Source organism: Cetorhinus maximus, chromosome 10 (assembly GCF_964194155.1).
Source record: "Cetorhinus maximus chromosome 10, sCetMax3.hap1.1, whole genome shotgun sequence".
Lineage (NCBI taxonomy): Eukaryota > Metazoa > Chordata > Chondrichthyes > Lamniformes > Cetorhinidae > Cetorhinus > Cetorhinus maximus.
Genome location: NC_135888.1, coordinates 66,049,132 through 66,075,940, shown reverse-complemented (window position 1 = coordinate 66,075,940; position 26,809 = coordinate 66,049,132). Strand labels below are relative to the sequence as shown.

The 26,809-nt window shown below is 43.4% G+C and overlaps 1 protein-coding gene across 2 annotated transcripts in view; it reads left to right on the top strand.

The window, feature by feature from the left end:
* The window catches only part of LOC144685740 (protein FAM53A-like), an 83,253-nt gene that overhangs the window by 22,231 nt on the left and 34,213 nt on the right, over window positions 1-26,809 (top strand). For both annotated transcript variants that reach the window (XM_078550570.1, XM_078550569.1), the window contains one exon: window positions 8,335-9,155. In XM_078550570.1, the coding sequence (XP_078406696.1) occupies window positions 8,382-9,155 (774 nt within the window). In that variant the 5' untranslated portion in view covers window positions 8,335-8,381. The remainder of the gene's footprint in view (window positions 1-8,334; window positions 9,156-26,809) is intronic.

The following is a 26,809-nucleotide window of genomic DNA, read 5'->3' as shown; positions in this document are numbered from 1 at the left end:
CTGCAGTCATTCTCCATTTAATACTCTGCTTGTTTATTCTTCCTACCAATTTAGATGTGAAAACAAGTAGTCACATCAAGTGTTATCTATGGAAATGAATGCATATTGGATGAAGTGAAAGCTCTAACTTTGTGTAAAGTAATATACTTGCAAACATGTTTTTGATAGCAAGTGCACACATAGCAAAATTTTGAAGAACAATTAGCTTAAACTGAAAAGATCATCCACTCTAGTTTATGACCCCCCTCTGAATGGGTGATGCTAAACTGTAATTGCTGCTGTTGGGGCTGTTAAGACATTAAACCTGTGAAATATTGACTTGATCTTGCCATTGCACACACTCTTCAAACTCTTGGCTTTATTGGACAACTGGTTGGTAAAGATGCCTTGTGCAGAGGAAGTTTTCCTAGAACTGTAGACATGTTTAGAATTTGAGCTCAAGTGAGTGAAATCCCAATAGTACTGGATGTAAGGTCTGTCATTCAAAGAATAGAGAAACACATCATGTTCCTTCTGCTGAACAGATTAGCTGCAATTCAAGCAGAATGCTCCACAAATAGGTGGATTAAATAGTGTCAGACATCCTTGTAGTATCATACACATTGCTGATGTAACAACTTTGTGCACATTAACACTCTCCTTAAAGTCTTCAATAAGCAAATTTGCAGTCCTGCAGTAGGGGTGACTGTCTTTCCCATAATTTGCAATAAAGACATTGTACAGTGGAAAGCCTCACTTGAAAAGTCTGGGTGTACAGAAGGTAAAATCCTTCAGGTGATACCTAGCAGATACAATGTTCAAGGAGTCCCTGTTTATGCTTTGTCTTGTATTGTGAAAATTAAGACTGACAGCATGATTACCTGTTGTTAACAATGAGGCTTATTGGCCCTTCGCATGATTTATGGAATTCAATATGAGTCAACTAGCAGGGATGCAATAAGGTGGCTTGGCTATCTGCCTTCATAAGTTATCTCTTTCCTGCTGTCATACACCAGCTGAACTGAATGAAAATGATTTTTTACCAGGTTTCTGCTATCCTGCCAAAGTATAAAGAGAGGTAACCCTATTCTCATCTCTCCATCCCCTGAATACTGCATTAACCAAGAAGAAAGAGTAAACCTGAATTTGTAGAGGGCCTTTTCACGGCTAGAGGACATCCCAAAACACACTGCAGCCAATGAAGTATAATCGCTGTTGTAATGTAGGAAATGTGGCAGCCATTTTGCACATAGCAAGGTTCCACAAACAGCAGTCTGATACTGATCTTATCAACCTAGATAATTAGTCAAGTATCTGGACTGGGACATGCACTCAGAACCATAGTGCTACCACTAAGCCAAGACTTGACACCCTTACAGACCAGTAGGACAGACAAAGCAATCTTTAATTTCTATCTCTTTCCCACCTCCCTCCAACAAAAAGAGGCAATTGATCCTCCCCAACTACAATAGCTAATTAACCTGGCTCACTTGATAAGAGGTCAGTACCATATATTTTGCTCCTAAGTAGTCCCCAGTCCTCAGACTTTCTCCCTCTCTTTGGTTTCTCGAGGAATTGGCTGGAATTGCAATCCAAAATGTGTGTATGGATGGAGGTTGTGGAATTGGCAGGGACTGGGTTTTAATGGGACACAAACCCCAACAACGTTCTACTTTGTATACAATACTTTTTAAAAGGTGAAGAGCTCAAACAGCCAGACTTAGCAAATTCTACTTTTCAACTAATTGAAGCTTCCAGTATGACACATCACAAATTAAAACAAACTATACACCTGGATTGGATCACATTTCACTGCAACCTTTGCTCAGTATAAAAGTGAAAGTATAAAGTCAAATTTTTGATAAAGTTCCTTGGGAAGCTGTGCCAAGAGCAAATAGGTCTAGGCTTTCTTCATTTCAAGCTAATTAGAGCTTTGGAAGTGACTGTTGGAGGTATATAAAATGGCTTGGGGTGGGGGGTTGGCGGGGGGTGGGGGGGGGGGGCGGGGGTGCGCAACCCAATTATTTGTTCTGATTTTTCTCCCTTTCTTTCATGAAAGCAGCAACTCTTGTACTCTGGAGGAAGTGGACACCCACCTTCCATCCCACTTCAATTCCTAGTTTTTGTGCACACAGTGAGTTATGCAGAGTGAGTGCTGGGGTAACTTGAATCTGATCAATTTGGAAAGGGGTCATAATGGAAGAACCTGACTCACTATTTAAAAACTTTCAGCAATATAGTGATCAGGAATGGGAGCCATAATAATTTTTCTTCTTAAACTGGAGGTGCCGAAGCCAATTGTTTGCACCCAAAAAGTGACTAGCAATGAAACCTAAAGCTGTGCAAGAGCAATTTTACATTTTAGTCTTTTGAAATTATATAACAGATCTAGAAATTGATATATTGCCTCTTCAGGGAAACTAATATGGAATCGGGGAAAGGGACTAGCCAAAATTAATGTAAGCCAATTAGCAGTAGTGAAGAAAATAACGCCAATTGAGTCACAAAACCTCGGGCCAGATGGATCCCATCTCGGGGTTTTGAAGGAAATAGGTTAGAACATTACAGATTCCCTAGTTATGACCTTACAAAGTTCTCTTGATTCAGAAACTGCTCCATTAAGTTGGAAAATTGCACAGTTAAGAAAGGTGAGAGAAGGAAACAATGAATTCTAGAAATCAGTTGACAGAAAATTAGCTTCTATAATTAAGAGTGGAATGACTGAACACATTGAATTTTCAGCTGGTCAGAGAGAGCCAGTGTAGGTTTGTAAAGTGTAGGTCATGCCTGACAAACCTGATCGTTTTTGGAGAGAGGATTGAGGTATTGGGCAGAGGGGAATATCTATGGATGTTATTTATATGGACAACCAGAAGATTTTTGATAAAAGTACTCAAAAGGTCTAAAGTTGAAGCACATAAGATTGAGGGCAAATTATTGACTCAGAAGATTTGCTAAGCAGCAAGAGAGAGAATGAGGATAATGGGCAGATAGTTGGTGTAATTCTTGCTGCAGTCTCTAATTGCTGTTCAGAGGAATTTCAAAGTGAATCACAAGAAGTTAACATGCAGGTGCAGTAAGCAATTGGGAAGGTGAAGAGTATGTTAGCCTTTTATTGCAAGGGGATTGGAGTATAAGGATAAGGAAGACCTGCACAGTTGTATAGGACTTTGGTGAGACTGCACCTGGAGTAATATGTACAATTTTGGTCCAGCCTTTAGAGGGGATGTAACAGAGATTCACCATCTCGCTTTCAGATGGCTGTCCCATGAGGGGAAATAGTAGAAACTGAGTAGCTTCTTTAATAGTGACCTTCCCTCCGTCATAAGGTCAGAAGTGGGATGTGCAATCATCAGCGAACAATGTTCAGCACCATTCGTGACTCCTCGGATACTGAAACAGTCTATGTCCAAATGCAGTAAGACCTGGACAACATCCAGGCTTGGGCTGACAAGTGACAAGTAACATTTGGGCCATACAAGTTCCAGGCAATGACCATCTAAGACAAGAGAGAATCCAACAATCGCCCCTTGACATTCAATGGCATTACTATCGCTGAATCCCCCACTATCAACATCCTGGGGGTTACCATTGACCAGAAACTGAACTGGACTAGCCACATAAATACTGTGGCTACAAGAGCAGATCAGAGGCTAGGAATCCTGCGGCGAATAACTCACCTCCTGACTCCCCAAAGCCTATCCACCATCTACAAGGCACAAGCCAGGAGTGTGATGGAATACTCTCCACTTGCCTGGATGAGTGCAGCTCCAACAACACTCAAGTTTGACACCATCCAGAACAAAGCGACCCGCTTAATTAGCACCCCTTCCACAAACATTCACTCCCCCCACCACCGACTAACAGTGGCAGCAGTGTGTACCATCTACAAGATACACTGCAGAAACTCACCAAGGCTCCTTAGGCAGCATCTTACAAACCCATTACTGCTGCCATTTAGAAGGACAAGGGCAGCAGATACATGGGAACACTGCCACCAAATTCCCCTCCAAGCCACTCACCATCCTGACTTGGAAGTATATCATTGTACCTTCACTGTCACTGGGTCAAAATCCTGGAACTCCTTCCCTTACAGCACTGTGGGTGTACCTACACCATGTGGACTGCAGTGGTTCAAGAAGGCAGCTCACTACCATCTTCTCAAGGGCAATTAAGGATGGGCAATAAACGATGGCCTAGCCAGTGATGCTCACATCTCCAAAATGAATTTTAAATAAATTCTCTGCAACTTGGAGGAATGAGAGGTGATCTTTTAAAACATAACATTCTTAAGAGGGGTTTGCAGGGCGAGAGGTTTTTTTCTGCCTGCTGCAGAGTATGGAATTAGGAGTCATTGTCTCAGGTTAAGGGACCTCATCATTTAGGATTGAGATGAGGAGAAATTTCTTCACTGAGGCTTGTGAATCTTTGGAATTTTCCACTCCAGACGGCTTTGAATGCTTACTCCATGGGTATATTCAAGGCTGAGATCAACAGATTTTTGGGCAGTTAGGGAGCTGAGGGATATGGGGATTAGATGGGAAAGTGAAGTTGATATAAAAGCGGAGCCATAATCTTACTAGCTAGGGAGCAGGCCCATTGGGGTTTATGGTTTACTACTCCTATTTCTTACGTGCTTTAATTGGCAGGATGTGACTAGTACTGCCCACAGGGATCTGTTTTGAAGCCTCAACCATTCATTGTATTTATTAAGGACTTAAATGACGGAATAGCGATCCACATATCCAAGTTTCCTGATGACAGTAAGATGGGCAGTATTGTAAGCTGTGTAGGTGGAATCATAAAATTACAAAGAGCTATTAATAGATTAAGTGAATAGGCAAAACTATAGCAAATTGATTTCAATTTAGGCAAGTGTGAGATCACCACTTTTTTGGCTTAAAACAAAGATCAGAGTACTTTCTAAATGGTGTAAAGCTAGAAACTGGAGGTTCAAAAGAGACTTGGGAGTCCAGGTACATAAGTCTTTAAAATGTCATCAACAGGTACATAAGTTAATCAAAAAGACTAATGGAATGCTGGCCTTTATACCTAGAGAACTATAATACAAGGGGATACAAGTTATGTTATAGTTGTAGAAAGGCCTAGCTGAACAATACCGTGAGTTCTGTGAGTAGTTCTGAGCACCACACCTTAGGAAGGATATATTGTTCTTGGAGGGAGTGCAGTGTAGACGTACTAGAATGATACCTGGACTCCAAGGGTCAAATTACGAGAGATTACACAAACTAGGGTTGTATTCACTGGAATTTAGAAGATTAAGGGGTGATTTGATCAAACTTTTCAAGATATTAAGGAAAACCAATAGAGTAGATAGAAATTATGTCGGCTGTTGGGGAATCTAGGACCAAGGGACATAGCTTAAAAATTAGATCCAGGCCTTTCTGGAGTAAATTTAGGAAATACTTCTACATGCAAAGGATGGTAGAAGTTTGGAATTCTTCTGCAAATGGTGGTTGATGCTCGGTTGATTATTAATTCTAAATCTGAAACTAAAACTTTCTTTTAACCAATGGCATTAGAGTGGCGGATAACACAAAGTTTACTGTACTTGACTTTTAGTATTATGTTAATTGATTTCCCAAATTTTGTAATGCAATAGCAATCAGATTTTAATAGAATGGTTGCTAAAAACAAAGCATAAAAACACTGGGCGTGGGGGTGACTCAATAAAATTATACTGCATTCTTTCATTCATGAAAACGTCAAATGTCATTGGAAGCTTTGAAACATAAGATGGTGGCAGTGAATACTTTCCCATAGCATTGATCACAAATCAGTCCCAACCTTCATGCATATATTTGGCATTGGAGCACTTCCAAATTGGGTGTGTTGAGATTAGCTGACATTTATTAACCAATTCATCACTAAGTGGTTGTCGTCAATGGGACTAAATGAGGATTAGCTTCCTGCAGGCCAAAGTGTCTTTATTCAAAAATGAATCTGCTTTGGTTTTCTTCTCTCCTTTCTTGAAGCCACTGACAACTTATTGGGATTTGGCTCCACAGGCAGTCAGCACCCACCAGTACCTCACCCAAGTGGTCAGTCTTCATATGTGAAGTGTTTGTGAGCTTTTTAACCACAGTGGCATCACAAGAGTCCAACCCTGCCCTTGTCAGATGTCCACATGAATCCAGTTTCCAATGAGATTCCCTGTTTAGCCATCGGGAGAAGAAATCCTAGTTATTTTATATTTGTGAGCTTAGAGGCTAATTGCATTGGAGGGAGCAAGCAGTTTGATGCATTATAACCTGTTTCCCTTTGTAAGTTAAAGGCCAAGAATAGTTTGGGGTGAAAATTATTTTCAGACAGCAGTGCTGTAAGACAGTGCTCTTCAGAGCAAGTGTTCTAGTGGGAAGAGGCCACTTGTGGGCATCCTACATATCAGCTGAGGTTCCTGCACAAATGACACAGCACAGAAAACAGATATTGTGTTTCACAACCTGTGGTTTGTTGTTTGTTTCCTTTCAATATCTACAAACAATGAAATAATTCTCTAATTTTGTCCTCTTGCCATAAATATGCATTTTCCTTTGCATTTTTAAAATCAGTTAGGATATCATAAAACATGTTTCTGCAATGCAATCAAATTTGCTGTCTTAAAATTCCATGGGTGGGCTTATTCTCTGTTGAGATGCTGTGGATTGTTCATGAATGATTGCTACTTTTCTTTCATCTGTTCTGTTACCTTGCCCTCCCATCCATCCATACAGGATGCCACGGCCAGGTTGGCAGAATGGTGAAGATATTTAAGAGAACCCCACCCCCCCCCCCCCCCCCCCCCCCCTGCCAAATACATAACTCAGCTCCCCAATCTGTCATGTTCCTGCACACAGTGGTGATGGCTGCTGGAGAAAGAGTGGAGTCGATTTGAAAGTCAATTTCTATGGCACCTGGCAACCAGGGTGGCCATTGGTCTGGTTTTCAGTTGGTCTGTCCCCTGCCCAGTACTGGATGCCTTTATGCCTGGTATTTTTATTCTTGGATCGCTACCAATGCCCAGATCCATGGACACTTGGTCCTGGACCTTGTTACTGGCCCACAAGCAGTGAGCTTGCCTCACCGGCTGCCATTCCAATCCCAGCCCCCTGTCTGACCTGCATAATATCCTGAACGTGGACTCTCCATGATGACGAGCTGCATGCTCCCTCGATGCTGAAGAGCAAGGCAGCAAGTCAGGACAACAAGGGCGGTCAGCACAGAAGGGGAACCCAAGGCACACAGATTTGGGTTGTAGGATGCCAACCATGTTTTGTCCTAGAGAATTTAACCTGGGACGACAACTGGCTTTAATTCGCTACCTCCATAGATAGACTGGTTTAGGGTAAAGAGAACTTTGCAACTGCATGGTACCTCTATTGGACATTAAGTCCCCCAAAAATACCCCAACGTAGAAAATTAATACACTCTCTAACTGATCTATAGCCCAACACTGCAATTTACCGAAACTTCTCAGTAGTTGGATTTGTAGTTTTTTAAAAAAATTTTGAATTGCCTGAGCTTGCATCAGTCATGTGACTGGTGTGTTTCCGACACTTTATTTATAATAGTATTCTTGAGCTCTGTCAGTGGCCATCCTACTGGCGACCACTTCCCCCGATGATACCATTCACTCCCAGCCACCTTACTCATTTCCTACCATTCACTTAGTTATCAAAGTCAACGCACTGACCAAATTCTCAAACACAACGATTCCCTTCTGCATGACTACATCATTTCAGTGGGAGGACTGTTTGATTATCAATTGCTATTGCTACATGGCTATCACTGTAATGTTTCATATTAATTTCCTAGCTTAGTTACAAAACATGCTTACACATTCTTCCAAAACTTACTGCAGTTATGTTTTCAGCACAATTTATTAGTGCTATGTTAATTTCCTGAAAGTTGATCTTTGCTGGGCAGTCCAGGAAAATGGGAGAGGGGGGAGGATGATGGTGAGAGGTGAATTAAAATGCTCCCTCAACCACTCTCATCCAGTTTGTACACAGTAAGTCAAACAGACAATGTGGCTCCAGGTTCTTTTCCCAGTCCAAGCTGCATGAACTGAGTTCAACTGGAAAAGTAGTTGAGATGCTACAGTTGGTCACAGTGTTGGGTAAAGGAAAACTTAGCTTCGGTTTCTGCTCCCAACTGCTGTCCAGTGATCCTTGCCCAGCAATATGGATGTTTGATCATGATGTGATTCAACTTGGTCATCTTTTATTGATGCAACTCCCATGGAAACATTAGCCCACTAAGTCTTCAGGAGAAGTCAATGCTGAAATGTTTTTTTGATGCTTTAATGCTATATTTGTATTACTGAATGTCTTTTCCTTCTCTATGCCTTTGCAGAAGAAAGGAAGTGGAATGTATTTGACACTTCAAATGCTGAATTACCAATGAATATGGGTTTCCCTTCACTCACAAGCTACAACCTAAACAGCATCAACTCCTCCAGTCAGAACAAATCCTTGTGGACAGGTCAGACAACAAGTACATGGATGGGTCATGTGACGAGCACGTCGGTGGGGAATTTAAGTGACTTGCAGTTCTCTGAGAGTTTTGCCTCACTGCCAGATCCACCCACCAAAAGGCACTGTCGATCACTCTCTGTGCCAGAAGATCTGTCACGTTGCAGGTCTCTGTGGAAGCCAGTGGGCTCCAAGGTGTGGACTCCTGTTAAACGGCGCTGCAACAGTGGTGGTAATGCAAGTGCACAGCTCGGTAACTCGACTCAGCGCCCCACCAGCCTTGGCCTCCAGCAGCTTCCCAACTCCGGCCATTATTCAAACACCAGCAGCTTCACATTTTCCAGTCTCACGACATCTCCCGAATCCCCATTGCCATGGATGCTGTCGCCAAACAACCATTCCACAGATATTGGTGAGAGAACTTTTTTGGGCGTGCAGTGCATTTTGCCTGAGCAATGCACGTTCATCCCTCAAAGGCGCTTCTCGCTCTCACCGGTGCACATTCGGGAGGCAGCAAGATGTCTGCTGTCAGCCAAAAGCACACCCTCCTCCACTCCAGAGATGAACCGACGGCAGCAGGGCCTGTTACGGAGTCATTCCCAGCCCTGCGACTTAAACGAACGCAAGTGTGGTGTAAAACGGAGGCATGATGAGGATGTCCGATGGACAAGGCCTACCTTGGACTTCTTCAAAATGAGTCAGGTATGTGCTAGTGGTTAGGAACCAATTGATCTGTTAATCCACAGTAAAGCAACACACAATGTGACTACACCCCACAGTGTTAAGGACCTGGGTTCAGGCCTGGAATAAGTAAATTTAAAAATGAGAAAATTACCTCCGCCCTGATATTATATAGCAAATTTCTAATAGCAACGGTCAAAATCAAGATTTCAGAGTCATCGTGCCACTCAACAACTTCTGATCTTAATGGATTCTGGTGATTTTGAACATTATCGATTATATGTCACCAAACTGACAACGCTAAAGCTTATACATTTTGTAAACTGCCTTCAAAAGATGCTTCCTGCGCATCTAAGTTGAGAAAGTAAAGGAGGAGGGAGGTGAAATAGATTCAGTAGTCCATCTCCTATTCCGTCCATTATTAATTTTGGTCAAAGTGGCTGGTGTTAATTTTAAGCACTGTAATAGGAAAGCTGGTTGCAAACTGAATCTATCAAAGCCTCACATCAGCCTGCCTAAAGCAAAGTGCTTGTAGAGTTTGAATACTAACAAGTAGATCTTCCAAAGTGTTATTCACTGGTAGTTTAGAGCCTGGAGTAGCTCAGATGTCTTTTCACAGTTTTCATTTCTTCCCCTGTCTTTCTCTCCATCCTTTTCCATATTGTAGAGACTTAACTGTTCCCCTATTCTTCTTTGCTTTCCATTATGTGCAGGAAGTGCCAAGCGGATGCTGGAAAGCCCTACAGGGGAAGGTGATGGCGTAGTGGTATTGTTGCTGGACTAATAATCCAGAGACCCAGGGTAATACTCTGGGGACCCGGGTTCAAATCCCTCCATGGCAGATGGTGGAATTTGAATTCAATAAACATTGGAATTAAAAACCTATAATGACCATGAAACCATTGTCAATTGTAAAAACCCATCTGTCGTCCTTACCAGGTCTCTAGACACACAATGTGGTTGACTCTTAAATGCCATCTGAAGTGGCCAAAATTGGGAGAGCTGTTTCACAGACATAGTCATCCTCACGGAATCATACCTTACAGATAATGTCCCAGACACCATCCCTGGATATGACGGCACAGTCAGGAGGGAGTTGACTGTACAATATTGACACTGGACCCCATGAAGTCTCATGGCATCAGGTCAAACGTGGGCAAGGAAACCTCCTGCTGATTACCACTTACTGCCTTCCCTCAGCTGATGAATCAGAGACCTCAATGCTCATCACCACCAATAGTGGTTCGGTAGCACCACTACTGAATGAGTCCTAAAGGACATAGCTGCTAGACTGGCTCTGCGGCAAGAGGCAAGAAAGAAAAATATACTTGATCTCATCCTCACCAACCTGCCTGCCACAGGCCATGCCTGCCATGACAGTCTCGGTAGGAGTGACCACCGCACTGCCTTTGTGGAGATGAAGTCACGCCTTCATATTGAAGATACCCTACATTATGTTATGTGATACTACCACAGTGCTAAATGAGTGCTAATTTCGAACAGATCTAGCAACTCAAGACTGGGCATCCATTAGGCGCTGTGGGCCATCAGCAGCAGCAGAATTGTACTCGAACACAACCTGTAACCTCATGGCCCAGCATATCCCCCACTCTACCATTACCATTAAGCCAGGGGATCAACCTTGGTTCAATGAAGAGTGCAGGAGGGCATGACAGGAGCAGTACCAGGCATACCTAAAAATGAGGTGAAAACCTGGTGAAGCTATAAAACAGGACTACTTGCGTGCCAAACAGTATAAGCAGCAAGTGATCAACAGAGCTAAGCGATCCAACAGACCAAATCTAAGCTCTGCAGTCCTGCCACATTCAGTCATGAATGGTGTTGGCCAATTAAACAACTCACTGGAGGAGGAGGCTCCACAAATATCCCCATCTTCAATGATGGAGGAACCCAGCACGTTAAAAGATAAGGCTGAAGGATTTGCTACAATCTTCAGCCAGAAAGTGACGAGTGGATGATCCAGCTTGCCTCCTCTGGAGGCCCCCAACGTCACGGATGCCAGTCTTCAGCCAATTTGGTTTATTCCATGTGATATCAAGAAACAGCTGAAGGCACTGGATACTGCAAAGGCTATGGGCCCTGACAATATTCCGGCAATAGTACTGAAGACTTGTGCCCCAGAACTTGCCATACCCCTAGCCAAGCGGTTCCAGTACAGCTACAACACTGGCATCTGCTCGGCTATGTGGAAAATTGCCCAGGTATGTCCTGTACACAAAAAGCAGGACAAATCGAACCTGGCCAATTACTGCCCCATCAGTCTACTCTCGATCATCAGTAAAGTAATGGAAGGGGTCATCAACAGTGCTATCAAGCACTTGCTTAGCAATAACCTGCTCACCGACACCCAGAGCTGACATCATTACAGCCTTGATTCAAACATGGACAAAAGAGCTGAACTCGTGAGGTGAGAGTGAGTGCCCTTGACATCAAGGCCGCATTTGACGGTGTGTGGCATCAAGGAGCCCTAGCAAAACTGGAGTCAATGGGAATTGGGGAAAACTCTCTGCTGGTCGGAGTCATACTTAGCACAATGGAAGATGGTTGTGGTTGTTGGAGGTCAGTCGTCTCAGCTCCAGGATATAATGCAGGAGTTCCTCAGGGTAGTGTCCTCGGCCTAACCGTCTTCAGCTGCTTCATCAGTAACCTTCCTTCCATCATAAGGTCAGAAGTGGGGATGTTCGCTGATGATTGCACAATGCTCAGCACCATTCGCAACGACTCAGGTACTGAAACAGTCCATGTCCAAATGCAGCAACACCTGGACAATATTCAGGCTTGGGCTGACAAGTGACAAATAACATTGGCGCAACACAAGTTCTGGCAATAACTACCTCCAACAAGAGAGAATCTAACCATCACCCCTTGACGTTCAATGGCATTACCATTGCTGAATTCCCCACTATCAACATCCTGGGTGTTACTATTGACCAGAAACTGAACTGGACTAGCCATACAAATACTGTGGCTACAAGAGCAGGTCAGAGGCTAGGAATCGTGCGACATGTAACTCACCACCTGACTCCCTGAAGCCTGTCCACCATCTACAAGGCACAAGTCAGAGGTGTGATGGAATACTCCCCACTTGCCTGGATAAGTGCAACTCCCACAACACTCAAGAAACTTGACACCATCCAGGACAAAGCAGCCCACTTGATTGGCACCGCATCTGCAAACATTCGCTCCCTCCACCTCTGATGCACAGTAGCAGCAGTGTGTACCATCTACAAGATGCACTGCAGAAATTCACCAAGGCTCCTTCAACAGCACCTTCCAAACCCATGACCACTACCATCTAGAAGGACATTGGCAGCAGATTGATGGGAACACCACCACCTGTAAGTTGCCCTCCAAGTAGCTCACCATCCTGACTTGGAAATATATCGCCGTTCCTTCATAGATCGCTGGGTCAAAATCCTGGAACTCTCTTCTCAACAGCACTGTGAGTGTACCTACACCACATAGACTGCAGCGGTTCAAGAAGGCAGTTCACTACCACCTTCTCAAGGGCAACTAGGGATGGGCAATAAATGCTGGCCCAGCCAGCGAACCCCACATCCTGTGAATGAATAAAAAAAAGTGTACCTTGAATTCCAGAAAGTTTTTGAGTGCCATCTAAAAAGGCTACTACTGTACACAAGCTCAAGACAATGTGTATCCTAGGTTTTGAGTTAGAGGTGAATATGAAATTAGCTCAGAGATAGGAAGCAGTGGGTACTGGCAGAAGGGGTGATGTTCAGATGGGGAGATGTACTCAGTGGTGTACCTTGAGGATTGCTGCTGGAGTTGCTGCTGTTGATCTACATAAATGACAAACAAATCTCAAAATTCTATCCATTGCTTAGAAAGTGAACTTGCGGCATTGTGAAAATGAAGAAGTCAATGTGTTTTAAGTACTTGAAATGCATTTAGAATTGTGCCCAATAATTTTAAGCATTGTAATCTTGGGTTGTTTCTATGTAGATTGTGAGCAGTGGTTTACTTCGGCTGAATCTGCGCTTTCAACAGGGAAATAAATTGTTGCTGTAATATGATGCTCATGTGGTTTTGTTTGCAAGGGAATATGCTATATAAAGATTACCTTGACCAATACAAAACCATACTAAGCAGCAAACAAATTCCTCCATTTATGTTTGCAATGAAGAAGCTCCATTCCTTTAAGCCAATTCTAGCAGTATGTCTAAATACACAAGTGACTTGCATTTATATAGAGATCACCACAGATTAGCTTTATAAATCTCTAATTGCCATTTGAAACTTGTTTTTAAAAAGAAACAGAAAATCCTTTGCAGATAATGTATAATAAAGTGTGTAAGTGGTATTTTTAAGACACTGGCACAGTTAAGTCATGAAATTAAACCATGAAGCTTCTGCGAGAGCTCTTGAGGATCTGTATCGGTTAGTGGTGCAATTACAATTAATTTCCTTTTAGAACAACAAACAAGTCCTCCAAAATAGCTTGTGTGATGCATGGCTACGGAAATGAGGATGCTGTGGTGTTATGGTGGATATCCTGTACTACATGCCCTGTTTGGTAGTGTTTGGTTCTATGGTACTGGTAGTAATGCCAGGGCTGACAAAATAATTGTACAACCAAGCCTTAGTTCTAACTTACCCAAACCCAGGTTTACTTGGCATGGATAACACATTGTCAGAAACCAAGACCTTGCTGCCTGACTCCTTACTTATAACTCCAGTCACTCTTATGCCTCTTCTTCCACCAATCCTGTCCACAGTCTTATTGTAGTTCAGCTACTTAATGGATTAGCACTTAATAAAAGCTTTGAACTGTTGCACAATACTCGACGTGTCCTGACTTGGGCCATTACTTTTCATAAGTAATGGTAAAGTAGTTTGTATATAAAATGTTGCCATGGACATTGATTCATAACTACTTATTTGTATAGAATGTTGCCGCTGGGTCTCCAGTAGTGGTTCCTGGTTTAATTTACTTCACAGTACTTCTCAGTAAGTTCAGTCAACTTATGTAGGTGGGCTATTACAACTTGATCTTCCCATGCACCAGCTGCCCTTGTCCTTCCCTCAGTGAATTGCATCATCTCCCAAGTTCTCTAAATCATACACCATCCAACTTAGGAATATACCCCTGGCCCTTCATCGTATCGTCACTTGGTCAAAATCCTGAAACTCGCTAGTTAACAGCAGTATTATGGGTGTACCTTCATTACACAGAATGCAGGAGTTCAAGAAAAGGGCTCACCACCATCTTCTCATGGACCATTAGGGATAGGCAGTTAATACTGGCCTTGCCTTTGATGCCCACGCCCTGAAGAATTTCTTTTAAAATACGATTCTTGGGATAATGATTCAGATTCCCAATCTCAACAACTTGCATTTATATAGCACGTTTAACATAGTAAAGCATCCCAAGGCACTTCACAGGAGCATTGACAAACAAAATATATCAAGCCACATAAGGAAATATTAGGGCAAATGATTTGTCAGCTGTTGCTCAGCTCTCTTGCCTCTGAGTCATAAGATATGGATTCAAGCCCATTCCAGGGCTGGAGCACAAAAATCAAGGCTAATACTCTAGTGTGGTACTGAGGGAATGCTGCACTGCTAGTGATGATGACTTTAAACCAAGTCCCCATCTGCCTGCTGCAGTGGACGTAAAAGGACCCATGGCACTATTTTGAAGAAGAGCAGGGGAGTTATCCCCAGTGTCCTGGCCAATATTTATCCCTCAATCAATGTCACAAAAACAGATCATCATCTGATCGCGAACTGAGAATTCGCACAAGTAGACCATTTGGCCCCTCAGTGGTCATTAACACATTGCTGCTTGTGAGAGTTTGATGCATATTGGCTGCTGGGTTTCCTACCTTACAATGATGATGACAACGCTTCAAAAAGTACTTCTTTGGCTGTAAAGCACTTTGAGATGCCCAGTGATTGTGAAAAGTGCTATATAATACAAGATTTCCTTTTCTTTCCTTTTTATAACCAAAAGCTTGGTCAAAGAGGTAGGCTGTAAAGAGTGGCTTAAAGAGGAAATGGAGGCAGAGTTTAGGGAGGGAATTCCAGAGCTTAAGAGTCTTGCCAGCTGAAGGCACCATTAAGATCAGGGATGCTTCAGAGGTGAGAATTGTAGGAGTGCAGATATCTCTGAAGGTTGTACGGCTGGAGGAGATTGCAGAGAGGGGGAGTGGTGAGGACATCAAGGAATTCTCTGTATAATCATTGAAAAGGCTAATGGATGACCATCACACAAGCAACTTATTGTGATTATTCATTTCATGAAATGTTGCTGTTCACTCAGAGTCTGAGTTGCTGTGGCAACATGCATTTTTACATTTTGTAGTCTGGAGCTATGGACAATGATGGTAGAGGCTCCAACTTTCTTTCCACATAGCTGACCAGGAACCTCTCCTGCTCTTACCGCCTGCCATTGGCTTGTGTTGGGTTTGATTTGCAGGTGGATTATCAACCTGTTTGGCCATGTTACGAATGCACCTTCCTTGGCCATCAAGTCCTGAGGTGGGGCTTGAACCTGGAGCTTCTGGTTCAAAGGCAGGGATGCTACCCACTGCGCCACAAGACCACCTCATTATTAAATGGGAGATACTGAAAATGTAAAGTGTGCAGATGGGGATGCATATTAAAGGGGCAGCCTACTTACAAAAGTAGGAGCACCCTGGACTTCAGTGCATGAGGTGAAATGAATCAGGGGTCCAAGGGTACCTGGCCAACTTTGCCCTCTAATTTGAGAAAATGACTTGCACCTGGAAAATCTGCTGATTTGGTCCAGTGCAAAGGCATGCCACTACTTTTGGAGGAGGAAATGGAAATACCAGCATACCACAGCACCTGTCTCCTAGCCTACATGTGGACAGCCACTACTTGCATGTCTAATCATAGTGCTGTGATCATCTGTGATTGAGGCTTGGTGCTCTCCCAGCTGGAAGTAGGTAAATGGCAAGTATTACCAATGGTGAGTAGCCGTAGCCAGAAGAACCATTCACATTCTTGTTGAAAGGAAGTGTGTACCCAGTCTATGTTTTTAAATTGAGATGAGTTTTCTCATTCAGCCACATTATTAATTCTTTGAATATTTTTGTAATCTCTTTTTAACCTAATTTTATAAGTGGTTCTTTGCATGCTATTTCCACCCACCCTCTCTGATAATGCCAAATATATTTAAAAGTTACAAACAGGAAGCCAATGCCTCTCTGTTTCATGCACCCACTTCCCTTAATTAGAAGAGAACTTATTCTACTCGTCACTTTTTTTTTCCATTATCATAAATTTTGACTTGTACATTATGTAAGGTACCAGAATTGCAGTGTGAAAAGCCAGCAGCTTGGAGACAACTGAGCTGAAACCACAGGTCTTCAACGCTTGTGTGAAAGCGATGAGCTTCACTGAGTTATTCACAAACCCACAGACTTGAGTCTTCTGAGTTGAAGCTCACTTCCGAACCATTTTGTCGTATGAGAGGCTGTGTTTAGGCAATTCTGTATGATCATACTGGCTCATGTAGGTATATTCAAAACTCTATTAATGAGAAGAAAACTTCTGTCTATGTAGATGTTGAGAGCAGAATGCCACCTGTATCGCCGGTCACACATGATGATTAATGTGCTGTGTTCCGTTATGTAAACAGCTTTGAACTAAACACAGGTTGTTTAAAAGATATCACATTCCTTCTCAAACCCCACCATCTTTTTCCCTCCCACCACACCAAAAAAACCCGGTTTCTGATGTGTTATTATTATCCTGAGGGGTCTTGACAGGGTGGATGTGGAGAGTGTTTCCTCTTGTGGGAGAATCTAGAACTAAGGGTCACTGTTTAAAAATAAGGGCTCGCCCATTTAAGACAGAGATTGGAGAATTTTTTCTGAGAGTTGTGAGTCTTTAGAACTCTTTCGCAAAAGGTGGTTGAGGCAGAGTCTTTGAATATCTTTAAGGTAGAGGTAGATAGATTCTTGATAAGCAAGGGGTGAAAGGTTATCGGGGTAAACAGGAATGTGGAGTTGAGGTTAAAATTAGATTAGCCATGATCTTATTGAATGGTGGAGCGGGCTTGAGGGACCAAGTGGCCAACTTATGCAGCTAATTCGCATGTTTGTATTATTGTAGCTGAATCGGGGTGGAGATTTTTATTTTGAAGTATAAAAGATAAACTAAAAGCAATATTTTCTCTTTGTTGATTTTTTTTTCATTTTAACTCTGACAAAACACCAAATCTGTGCCTAGTGCACAAAGCTTCAAATTGAAGCTAAGTCTTAATGCTGAACATGAGTTGAAGTAGGGGAGTGCTGAATTATACAGGACTGAAAGGTGCTCAAGAGAAGAGGCATAGAGTTTGTTTGCAAAGACACGTTCCTTTCAAAAACAGCTAAAAAATGGTCAAGAGGCGAAAGAAATTGGGAAACTGCATTTTTTTTTTGATTTGGACACCTTGTTAAAAAAAAAACTTCAGGAATGCAGCCATCTGCTTAAAAAGCCCAAATTATTATTGTGTCTGTCCTGACTGGAACAATTTATTTCAGTCTGAACCTGATCTGAACAAACATCACAAAATCCTTGGCCAATAATTGAAGGATACCAATCCAAAGAATGAAGACTGCACAAGGTGGATAATCTGTTTTCCCTATCATGGGAGTGAGTGGGAGGTGATTTGCTTCAACTGCTTTGCACAGTACTTGATTTAGTAACTAAGTTCTGATAAGGGCTTTGGCATTATTTAGCTTGGAAGAAACCAGATTCCTTCATAATTGATGTGGTTGTGGTTCACTGTTCTTAAACTTCTGATTCAGTCTGCAGTAATGACTCTAAAGACAAAATTACTTGTACTAATTATTCCAAAAATATACAAACAGTTTTGGAACCTGGCCTGAATCTTGGTGTGACATGCTTGGCTGTAGTACGGTTTCTATAGGGTAGACTTTCTTGCTTTTCTTGAGATATTAGTAAAGTGTCACCCTCTCATTAACCCATGGATGCTTTGAAATCTGGTGATGCACCAATGTGCAGAATTCAGCCCTCCTTTCAGAAACACAAGTTCACGATTCCACATATTGCAAGGTGGGTGAATGTGGTGGATAACTGGAACTTAGGTGTGCTTGTACTCTTACTGGCTCCTGTGATTTCCTGAAAGTTGCTGATTTTAGTTATGCCAGCAGGAGGGGGCAAAATGGAAGAAGAAACTTGGGTGAATGCTGCGGTGAATGCCTTGATACTGTATGTCTATTGCTTGCACTTTGGGCTGTGTGTGGCTCCAGAAAGAAAGGGAGAAAATTAACTGATCCGTCTTTGGGCAGTGTGCCTGTTAATAAATACCATTGTTGTTCTTCATTCTTCCCTGAAGAATCCTCTGTCTTCGCTGCTCTTTCTGAATCAGCACTTTGACACTCTTGTATGAGGAAAAAAATTAGAAATGGTACTCTCAAGTCTCTGATGGGCCAGATCAATTTACTGTATTCTCTGTTTTGCATGCTCTCTCGCGCGCTGTCTCACACACACATTCACACGTATACATACGTACGTTCTCATTTCATTCGTGCTTTTTGGTTATTTTGAGTTGCTAAAAGAATTTACATTAAAGGATTAAATTCAAAGAGTCAGGAGTGGCCTTTCCTCAGTGAGCCATACTGTCTCAACTTGGCTCTGGTCTCTGAGTTTAATGCTAATCGAATGTCTTGACAGTAGAAGTACCACAGTTAGCTTCTGTCCCTGGTTTGGTAAGGAAAAATCTGCCAGGGTTTCCAATGGATGGAAAATTTCACTGACACTGTCCTCTTTTGTGTCATCATAACTTTGAGAGCTGGTCATTCAGGCTAATGAACCAAGTGGAAGTGTGATGTCACGAAGACCACATTTTCAGGTGTGCTGCAATGGAGTCAGACCAAATTAAATAACATACTAGAACGAGAGTCATACGGACTCGAAACGTTAACTGTATTCCTCTCCGCTGAGTTTTTCCAGGTATTTTTGTTTTTATTTCAGATTTCCAGCATCCGCAGTTTTTTGCTTTTAAATAACATACTATATTGACTGTGATCTCTTCAATTTAGGTGCTTGTTATAAATAGCCTTGCCTTTGTAGTTTCTCGAATATCAAGTGATTCATGAGTAATTCATTTCCTTAGTATTTTCATGTTTGGAACTGGCCAAGTGAGGTGACCAGGAAGAGTTGCAATAAATATCATCCTTTTTGTGTGTCTGTTCCCCCCCCCCCCCCCCCCCAGCACCGTTTGTCTGACAAGCGACACAGTTCAGCTAATCTACAATCCAGTCCAATGTTGCTCTGTGTTGCTGATGTACTGTGAGTAGCACAGGCAAGGCCATCATTTATTGCTCATCTCTAATTGTGCTTGAGAAGGTGCTGGTGAGACTCTTCCTTGAAGCGCTGCAGTCTATATGGCGTAACTACACCCACAGCGCTGTTAGAGAGGGAGTTCCAGGATTTTGACCCAGTGATAATCATTCCAAAGCAGGATGGCATGTGACTTGGAAGAGAACTTGAAGCTGCCCTTATTCTTCTCGGTGTAGAGGTTGCAGGTTTGACAGATGCTGTCGAAGGAGCCTTGGAGTTGCTGCAGTGCATTTTATAGATTTTGTTGATGGGGTACACTGCTGGCACTGTGTCGGTGATGGAGGGAGCAAATGTTTAAAGTGGTGGATGGGGTGCCAATCAGGTGTGCTGCTTTGTCCTGGACAGTGTCGACCTCGAGTGTTGTTAAAGCTGCAGTCGTCCAGGCAAGAGGCTGGATGCACCTGCTGACACCTTGCAGAATGTTGGACGGACTCTGAGGAGTCAGAAGCTGAGTTCCTCAAAACAGCATTCCAATCCTCTGACCAGCTCTTGTAGCTAGTCCATTTAATGGTGACTTCCCAGGATGGCGATGGTAAATTTGTTGAATGTTGAGGGGAAGGTGGTTAGACTCACTCATTTCATTGTCTGGCTCTGATGTAGTGCAAATGTTACTTGTTATTTATCAACCCAAGCCTGAATGTTATTTGCCATTTATCAACCCAAGCCCGAATGTTGTCAAGTCTTGCTGCGTGTGAACACAGACGCTTCATTATGTGAGAAATTGCAAATGGAACTGAACTCTGCAATCATCAGCAAACATTCCCACTTAGGACCTTATGATGAAGGCAACATCATTGATGAAGTATCTGAAGATGGTTGAGCCTAGGACACTGCCCTGAGGAACTCCTGCAACGATATCCTGGGGCTGAGATGATTGGCCTCCAACAACTGGGTATAACTCCAACCAGTGAAGAGTATTCCCCTAATTTCTGCTGACTTCAAATTTATGATGGCTCCTTGATGCCACACTTCATCAAATATCAAATGCTGTCTTGAGTCATGGGCAGTCATTGGCACCATACCTCACTTAGGCCGTGCCACTGGAATTCCTGTCCTAAACCTCTCCGTCTCTCAACTTCCCCTTCTTCTTTAAGACACCCCTTAAAACTTATCTATTTGTCCAAAGTTTTTGGTCATCTGTTCTAATATCTCATTATGTAGGTCGGTGAGGAATTTTGTTTTATAATGTTCCTGTGAATCATCTTGGGAAATTTTATTATGTTAAAATACAAATTGATGTTGTTGAATTCAGCTCATTAGTCCATGTTTGGACCAAGGCTGGCATAAGGCCTGGAGCCTAGTAGTCCTGACGGAACCCAAACTTAGCAACTTTAAATCTGTGTCCTCTGGTTCTCTTCTGCAAATGGAAAAAGTTTCTCTCTAGTCTGTCTAAATCCCTCATGATTTTGGACGCCTCTATCAAATCTCCTTCCAACCTTCTCAGCTCTAAGGAAAATGGCCGCAGCTTCTCCAATCTATCCAAATAACTCAAGTCTCCCATTCCTGGAGCCATTCCAGTAAATTTCTCCTGCACCCCCTCTAGAAGCCTTTACATGCTTCCTGTTGGTTCAACATTCCATTTGTTGCCGAACCAGTTTTGTAAAAATTCATCATAACTCCCTTGCTTTTGTACTTTGCACCTCTATTTATAAAGTCTGGAATTCTATATGCTTTTTTAGGGGGAGGTGATGGTGTAGTGGTATTGTCGCTGGGCTAGTAATCCAGAGACCCGGGGTAATGCTCTGGCGACCTGAGTTTGAATCCCGCCCCAGCAGATGGTGGAATTTGAATTCAATAAAAATCTGGAATTAAATGTCTAATGATGACCATGAAACCATTGTCAATTGTTGCAACAACCCATCTGGTTCACTAATGTCCTTTAGGGAAGGAAATCTGTCGTCCTTACCTGGCCTGGCCAACATGTAACTCCAGGCCCACAGCAATGTGGTTGACTCTTAAATGCCCTCTGAAATGGCCTAGCAAGCCACTCAGTTGTAACAAACCGCTACTGACAAAAAAGACCACCCAACAATGACCGGGGCAGCAGAAACGACAATGGCAATCTCAGCCCTGTTGACCCTGTAAAGTCCTCCTTCCTAACATCTGGGGGCTAGTGCCAAAATTGGGAGAGCTGTCTCACAGACAAGTCAAGCAACAGCCTGACATAGTCATCCTCACAGAATCATACCTTACAGTCAGGAGGGAGTTGCTCAGAGAGTCCTCAACATCAACTCTGGAGCCCATGAAGTCTCATGGCATCAGGTCAAACATGGGCAAGGAAACCTCCTGCTGATTACCACGTACCGCCCTCCCTCAGCTGATGAATCAGTGCTCCTCCATGTTGAACATCACTTGGAGGAAGCACTAAGGGTGGCAAGGGCGCAGAATGTACTTGGCTCGGTAGCACCACTACTGACCGAGCTGGCCGAGTCCTAAATGACATAGCTGCTAGGCGGGGTCTGCAGCAGGTGGTGAGGGAACCAACAAGAGGGAAAAACATACTTGACTTCATCCTCACCAACCTGCCTGCCGCAGATGCACCTGTCTGTGACAGTAGGAGTGACCACCGCACAGTCATTGTGGAGATGAAATCCTGCTTTCACATTGAGGATACCCTGCATCGTGTTTTGTGGCACTACCACAGTGCTAAATGGGATAGATTTCGAACAGATCTAGCAACTCAAGTCTGGGCATCCATGAGGCGCTGTGGGCCAACAGCAGCAGCAGAATTGTACTCGAACGCAATCTGTAACCTCATGGCCTGGCATATCCCTCACTACCATCACAATCAAACCAGGTGATCAACCTTGGTTCAATGAAGAGTGCAGGAGGGCATGCCAGGAGTAGCACAAGGCATACCAAAAAATTAGCTGTCAACCTGGTGAAGCTATGACACAGGACTACTTGTGTGCCAAACAGCGTAAGCAACAAGTGATAGACAGAGCTAAGCAATCCCACAACCAACAGATCAGGTCTAAGCTCTGCAGTCCTGCCACATCCAGTCATGAATGGTGGTGGACAATTAAACAACTCACTGGAGGAGGAGGCTCCACAAATATCCCCATCCTCAATGACGGAGGAGCCCAGAACATCAGTGCAAAAGATAAGGCTGAAGCATACGCAACAATCTTCAGCCAGAAGTGCCGAGTGGATGATCCATCTCTGCCTCCTCCAGAGGTCCCCAGCATCACAGATGCCAGTCCACTCTTCAGCCAATTCAATTCACTCCATGTGATATCAAGAAACGGCTGTAGGCACTGGATACTGCAAAGGTTAATATTCCGGCAATAGCACTGAAGATTTGTGCTCCAGAACTTGCCGCGGCCCTAGCCAAGCTGTCCCAGCACAGCTACAACACTGGCATCTACCCAGCTATGTGGAAAATTGCCCAGGTATGTCCTGTACACAAAAAGCAGGACAAATCCAACTTGGCCAATTACCGCCCCATCAGTCTACTCTCGATCATCAGTAAAGAAATGGATGGGGTCATCAACAATGCTATCAAGCGGCACTTGCTTAGCAATAACCTAATGATGCCCAGTTTTGGTTCTGCCAGGGCCATTCAGCTCCTGACCTCATTACAGCCTTGGTACAAAAGAACTGAACTCCCGAGGTGAGGTGAGAATGACTGGCCTTGACATCAAGGCAGCATTTGACCGAGTGTGGCATCAAGGAGCCCTAGCAAAACTGGAGTCAATGGGAATCAGGGGGAAGACTCTGCTGGTTGGAGTCATACCTAGCACAAAGGAAGATGGTTGTGATTATTGGAGGTCAGTCATCTCAGCTCTAGGACGTCACTGCAGGAGTTCCTCAGGGTAGTGTCCTAGGCCCAACCATCTTCAGCTACTTCATCAATGACCTTCCTTCCATAATAAGGTCAGAAGTGGGGATATTCGCTGATGATTGCACGATGTTCAGCACCACTTGCAACTCCTCAGATACTGAAGCAGTCCATGTCCGAATGCAGCAAGGCCTGGACAATATCCAAGCTTGGGCTGACAAGTGGCAAGTAATATTCGTGCAACACAAGTGTCAGGCAATGACCATCTCCAACAAGAGAGAATCCAACCATCGCCCCTTGATGTTCAGTGGCATTACCATCAGTGAATTCCCCCACTATCGACATCCTGGGGGTTACCATTGACCAGAAACTGAACTGGACTAGCCACAAAACTACTGTGGCTACAAGAACAGGTCAGAGGCTAGGAATCGTGTGACAAGTAACTCAACTCCTGACTCCCCAAAGCCGGTCCATCATCTACAAGGCACAAGTCAGGAGTGTGATGGAATACTCCCCACTTGCCTGGATGAGTGCAGCTCCCACAACACTGAAGAAGCTGGGCACCGTCCAGGAAAAAGCAGTCTGCTTGATTGGCACCACATCCACAAACATTCTCTCCCTCCACTACCGACACACAGTAGCAGCAGTGTGTACCATCTACAAGATGCACTGCAGGAATTCACCAAGGCTCCTTAGACAGCACTTTCCAAACCCACGACCACTACCACCGAGAAGGACAAGGGCAGCAGATAGATGGGAATGCCACCGCCTGGAAGTTCCCCTCCAAGTCACTCACCATCCTGACTTGGAAATATATCACCGTTCCTTCACTGTCGCTGGGTCTAAATCCTGGAACTCCCTTCCTAACAGCATCGTGGGTGTACCTACACCGTATGGACTGCAGCGGTTCAAGAAGGCAGCTCACCACCACCACCTCAAGGGCAACTAGGGATGGGCAATAAATGCTGGCCCAGCCAGCGAAGCCCACATCCCATCAATGAATTTTTTTTTAAAAACTGCTTTCTCAACCTACCCTACCACCTTCATTGACTTGTGCACATATACCCCCACATCTGTCTGTTCCTGTATATAATGCGCTGTATAGCCAAATCAGTTATTAATATATATCACAAAAAGCTGTGGTTCTAGCACCGACCCCTGGGGGACCCCACTGCTTATTCATCCAGTCTGAAAACAACTGTCCGCCACTACCCTCTGTTTCCTGTCACCCAATTTTGTATCCAAGGTCCGGTTGTCTCTTTTATTCCATGGGCTTCAACTTTGCTGACAAGCCTGTTATATGGTGTTTTATCAAACATTTTTTGGAAGTCCACATGCACCACATCAACCACATTGCTCTCATCAACCCCTTTTGCCTCAGCAAAAAACTCAAGCTGGTTAACTACTATTTGCATTCAATGAATCCTTGCTGACCTCCCTTAATCCACATTTGTCCCAGATTATCATTTCCAAAAGCCTTCCCAGGAACAAGGTTAAATTATAAAGTGTCTGTAGTTGCTGAATTTATCTTATTCCCTTTTTTGAACAAGGGCATAACCTTTCTAATTTTCCAATCCTCTGGCATTACTCTTGTAATTTAACGGGATTGGATGATTATGGCCAGTACCTCTGCAATTTCCAACCTTCCCCCAGCAACCTTGCATGCACCCCATCTGGACCTAGTGACTTATCTACTTTTAAGTACAGGTAGTCTCTCCAATATCTCATCAATTTTTAGCCCATGTGGTATCTCAACTACCTCCTTGAACTTTGACTTTGGCAGCATGTTCCTTGGAAAAGACAGATGTGAAGCGCTCATTTATTATCTCAGCAATGCCTCCATGCGAAGGTCTTTTTGGCTCCTAATTAACTCACTCTCCTCTTACTAATCATCTCCTACCCGTATGCCCATTAATAGTTCTGTATCCCATGCACCCAGCTGTTCCTTGATGTCACATGGAACTGCATGAAAACTGGCTTCTTTAATGGTGGGCATCTCAGGTGGAGATAGATCATCCACTTGATACTTGTGACTGATGATAGTTGTGAACCTTTCAGTCTTGTCTACTGCATTCAAGTGCTGTACTCTAAACCCACCTGCCCCCACCCCCCGCCACATCCTCATTGATTGCAATGAGCTTCCTCCTCAGATTACTTGGTTAATTGTCCTCCACCATTCATGTCTGGATGTGGTATGGTTGCAGACTTTGATCTGATGATTGTGGAATCACTTAGCTCTTGTGCATAGCATGCTGCTTCTGCTGTTTAGCATCCATATTGTCCTGTGTTGTAGCTTCATCTGGTTGGCACCTCATTTTTCAGTGTGCCTGGTGTAACTTCTGACATGATCTTCTGCAACCCCTGCATTAAACCAGGGTTGATTTACTGGCTTGATGGTAATGGTAGAGTGAGGGATATGCTGGGCCATGAGATTACAGATTGTGGTTGAATACAGTTCTACTATTGATAGTCCACAGTACCTCATGGGTGTCCAGATTTGAGCTTTTAGGTCTATAGTTGGGTTAAAATCCAAAAGGACTGCCATTAGAGTGCAGGCAGATATAAAGTGAAATTTCAATTTCACTCCACACAAGCTTTGGTTCATCACTCCATGAGAGGCAGTAATAGTTAGCTCAGTGAAATTTGGGATTTTTTGATAGTATTTTGGTACTTGGTATTTGGCACTTTTTGGAAACTCCCAGTATTTTCCCCCCTCGTCCCCTGAAGCAATTGACTGGCTGGGTTGCAGAATCGTAGGCACCAATAGTCCTTAATCTCTTACTCCAAGTTGCTATTGTATGCAGACCCAGACACTGAATGTCAGTGAACTGATTCATCATGAGCGACAGCACAACAAAACTTGTCCTCGCCTGATTTAGGCAAAGCACTCTCACAGGGCAACAATCAGAAGTGGTGACCTTGGCTATTCCATGATTTTCCATTCTAGGCTCTACCACTAAATTGTAGCACTTCAGTTGGTGCATCCTGAATGAGATCAGCTATCACGGTCCAGTGATATCCAGCATGATCTTATTTTTTTTAACAGCCCAGGGGGTCTAGTATTTAGGTTGAAGAGTTGTTGGGTGAGATTGGATAAGCAATGGAACTGCTCTCAGGCTCTCATTTGGTCTGTTTTCTAATCGAAATGGAAAGCAATGTGACAACCAAACAGTCGGGATTGTTTGAGGACAAGATGCGGAGAAACAGCAGGAGACTGTGCAGGGCTTCTCATGCCATCACAGCATTTGTGATAAATGGTAAAATGAACAGAAGAACTGGAAATGCATAGCATCAGTGAAGAGCAAAGACAAAGTGTGATGTTTTGACTGTGTAACCTTGAACAGTACACAGCTGTCAGAACATGCCTTTGTCTTTATCGATACTGACTGACCTGTTATGTATTTCCAGCTTTCTTGTTTTTACAGCTTTCTTGTTTTTACATAAGATGATAACATCAGTAGTCTACCAGGTTTCACATTCTGGCTCAATTCTCTTTGCAAATTGCTCTGTCTTGTGCTTCCCTTTCCAGTTC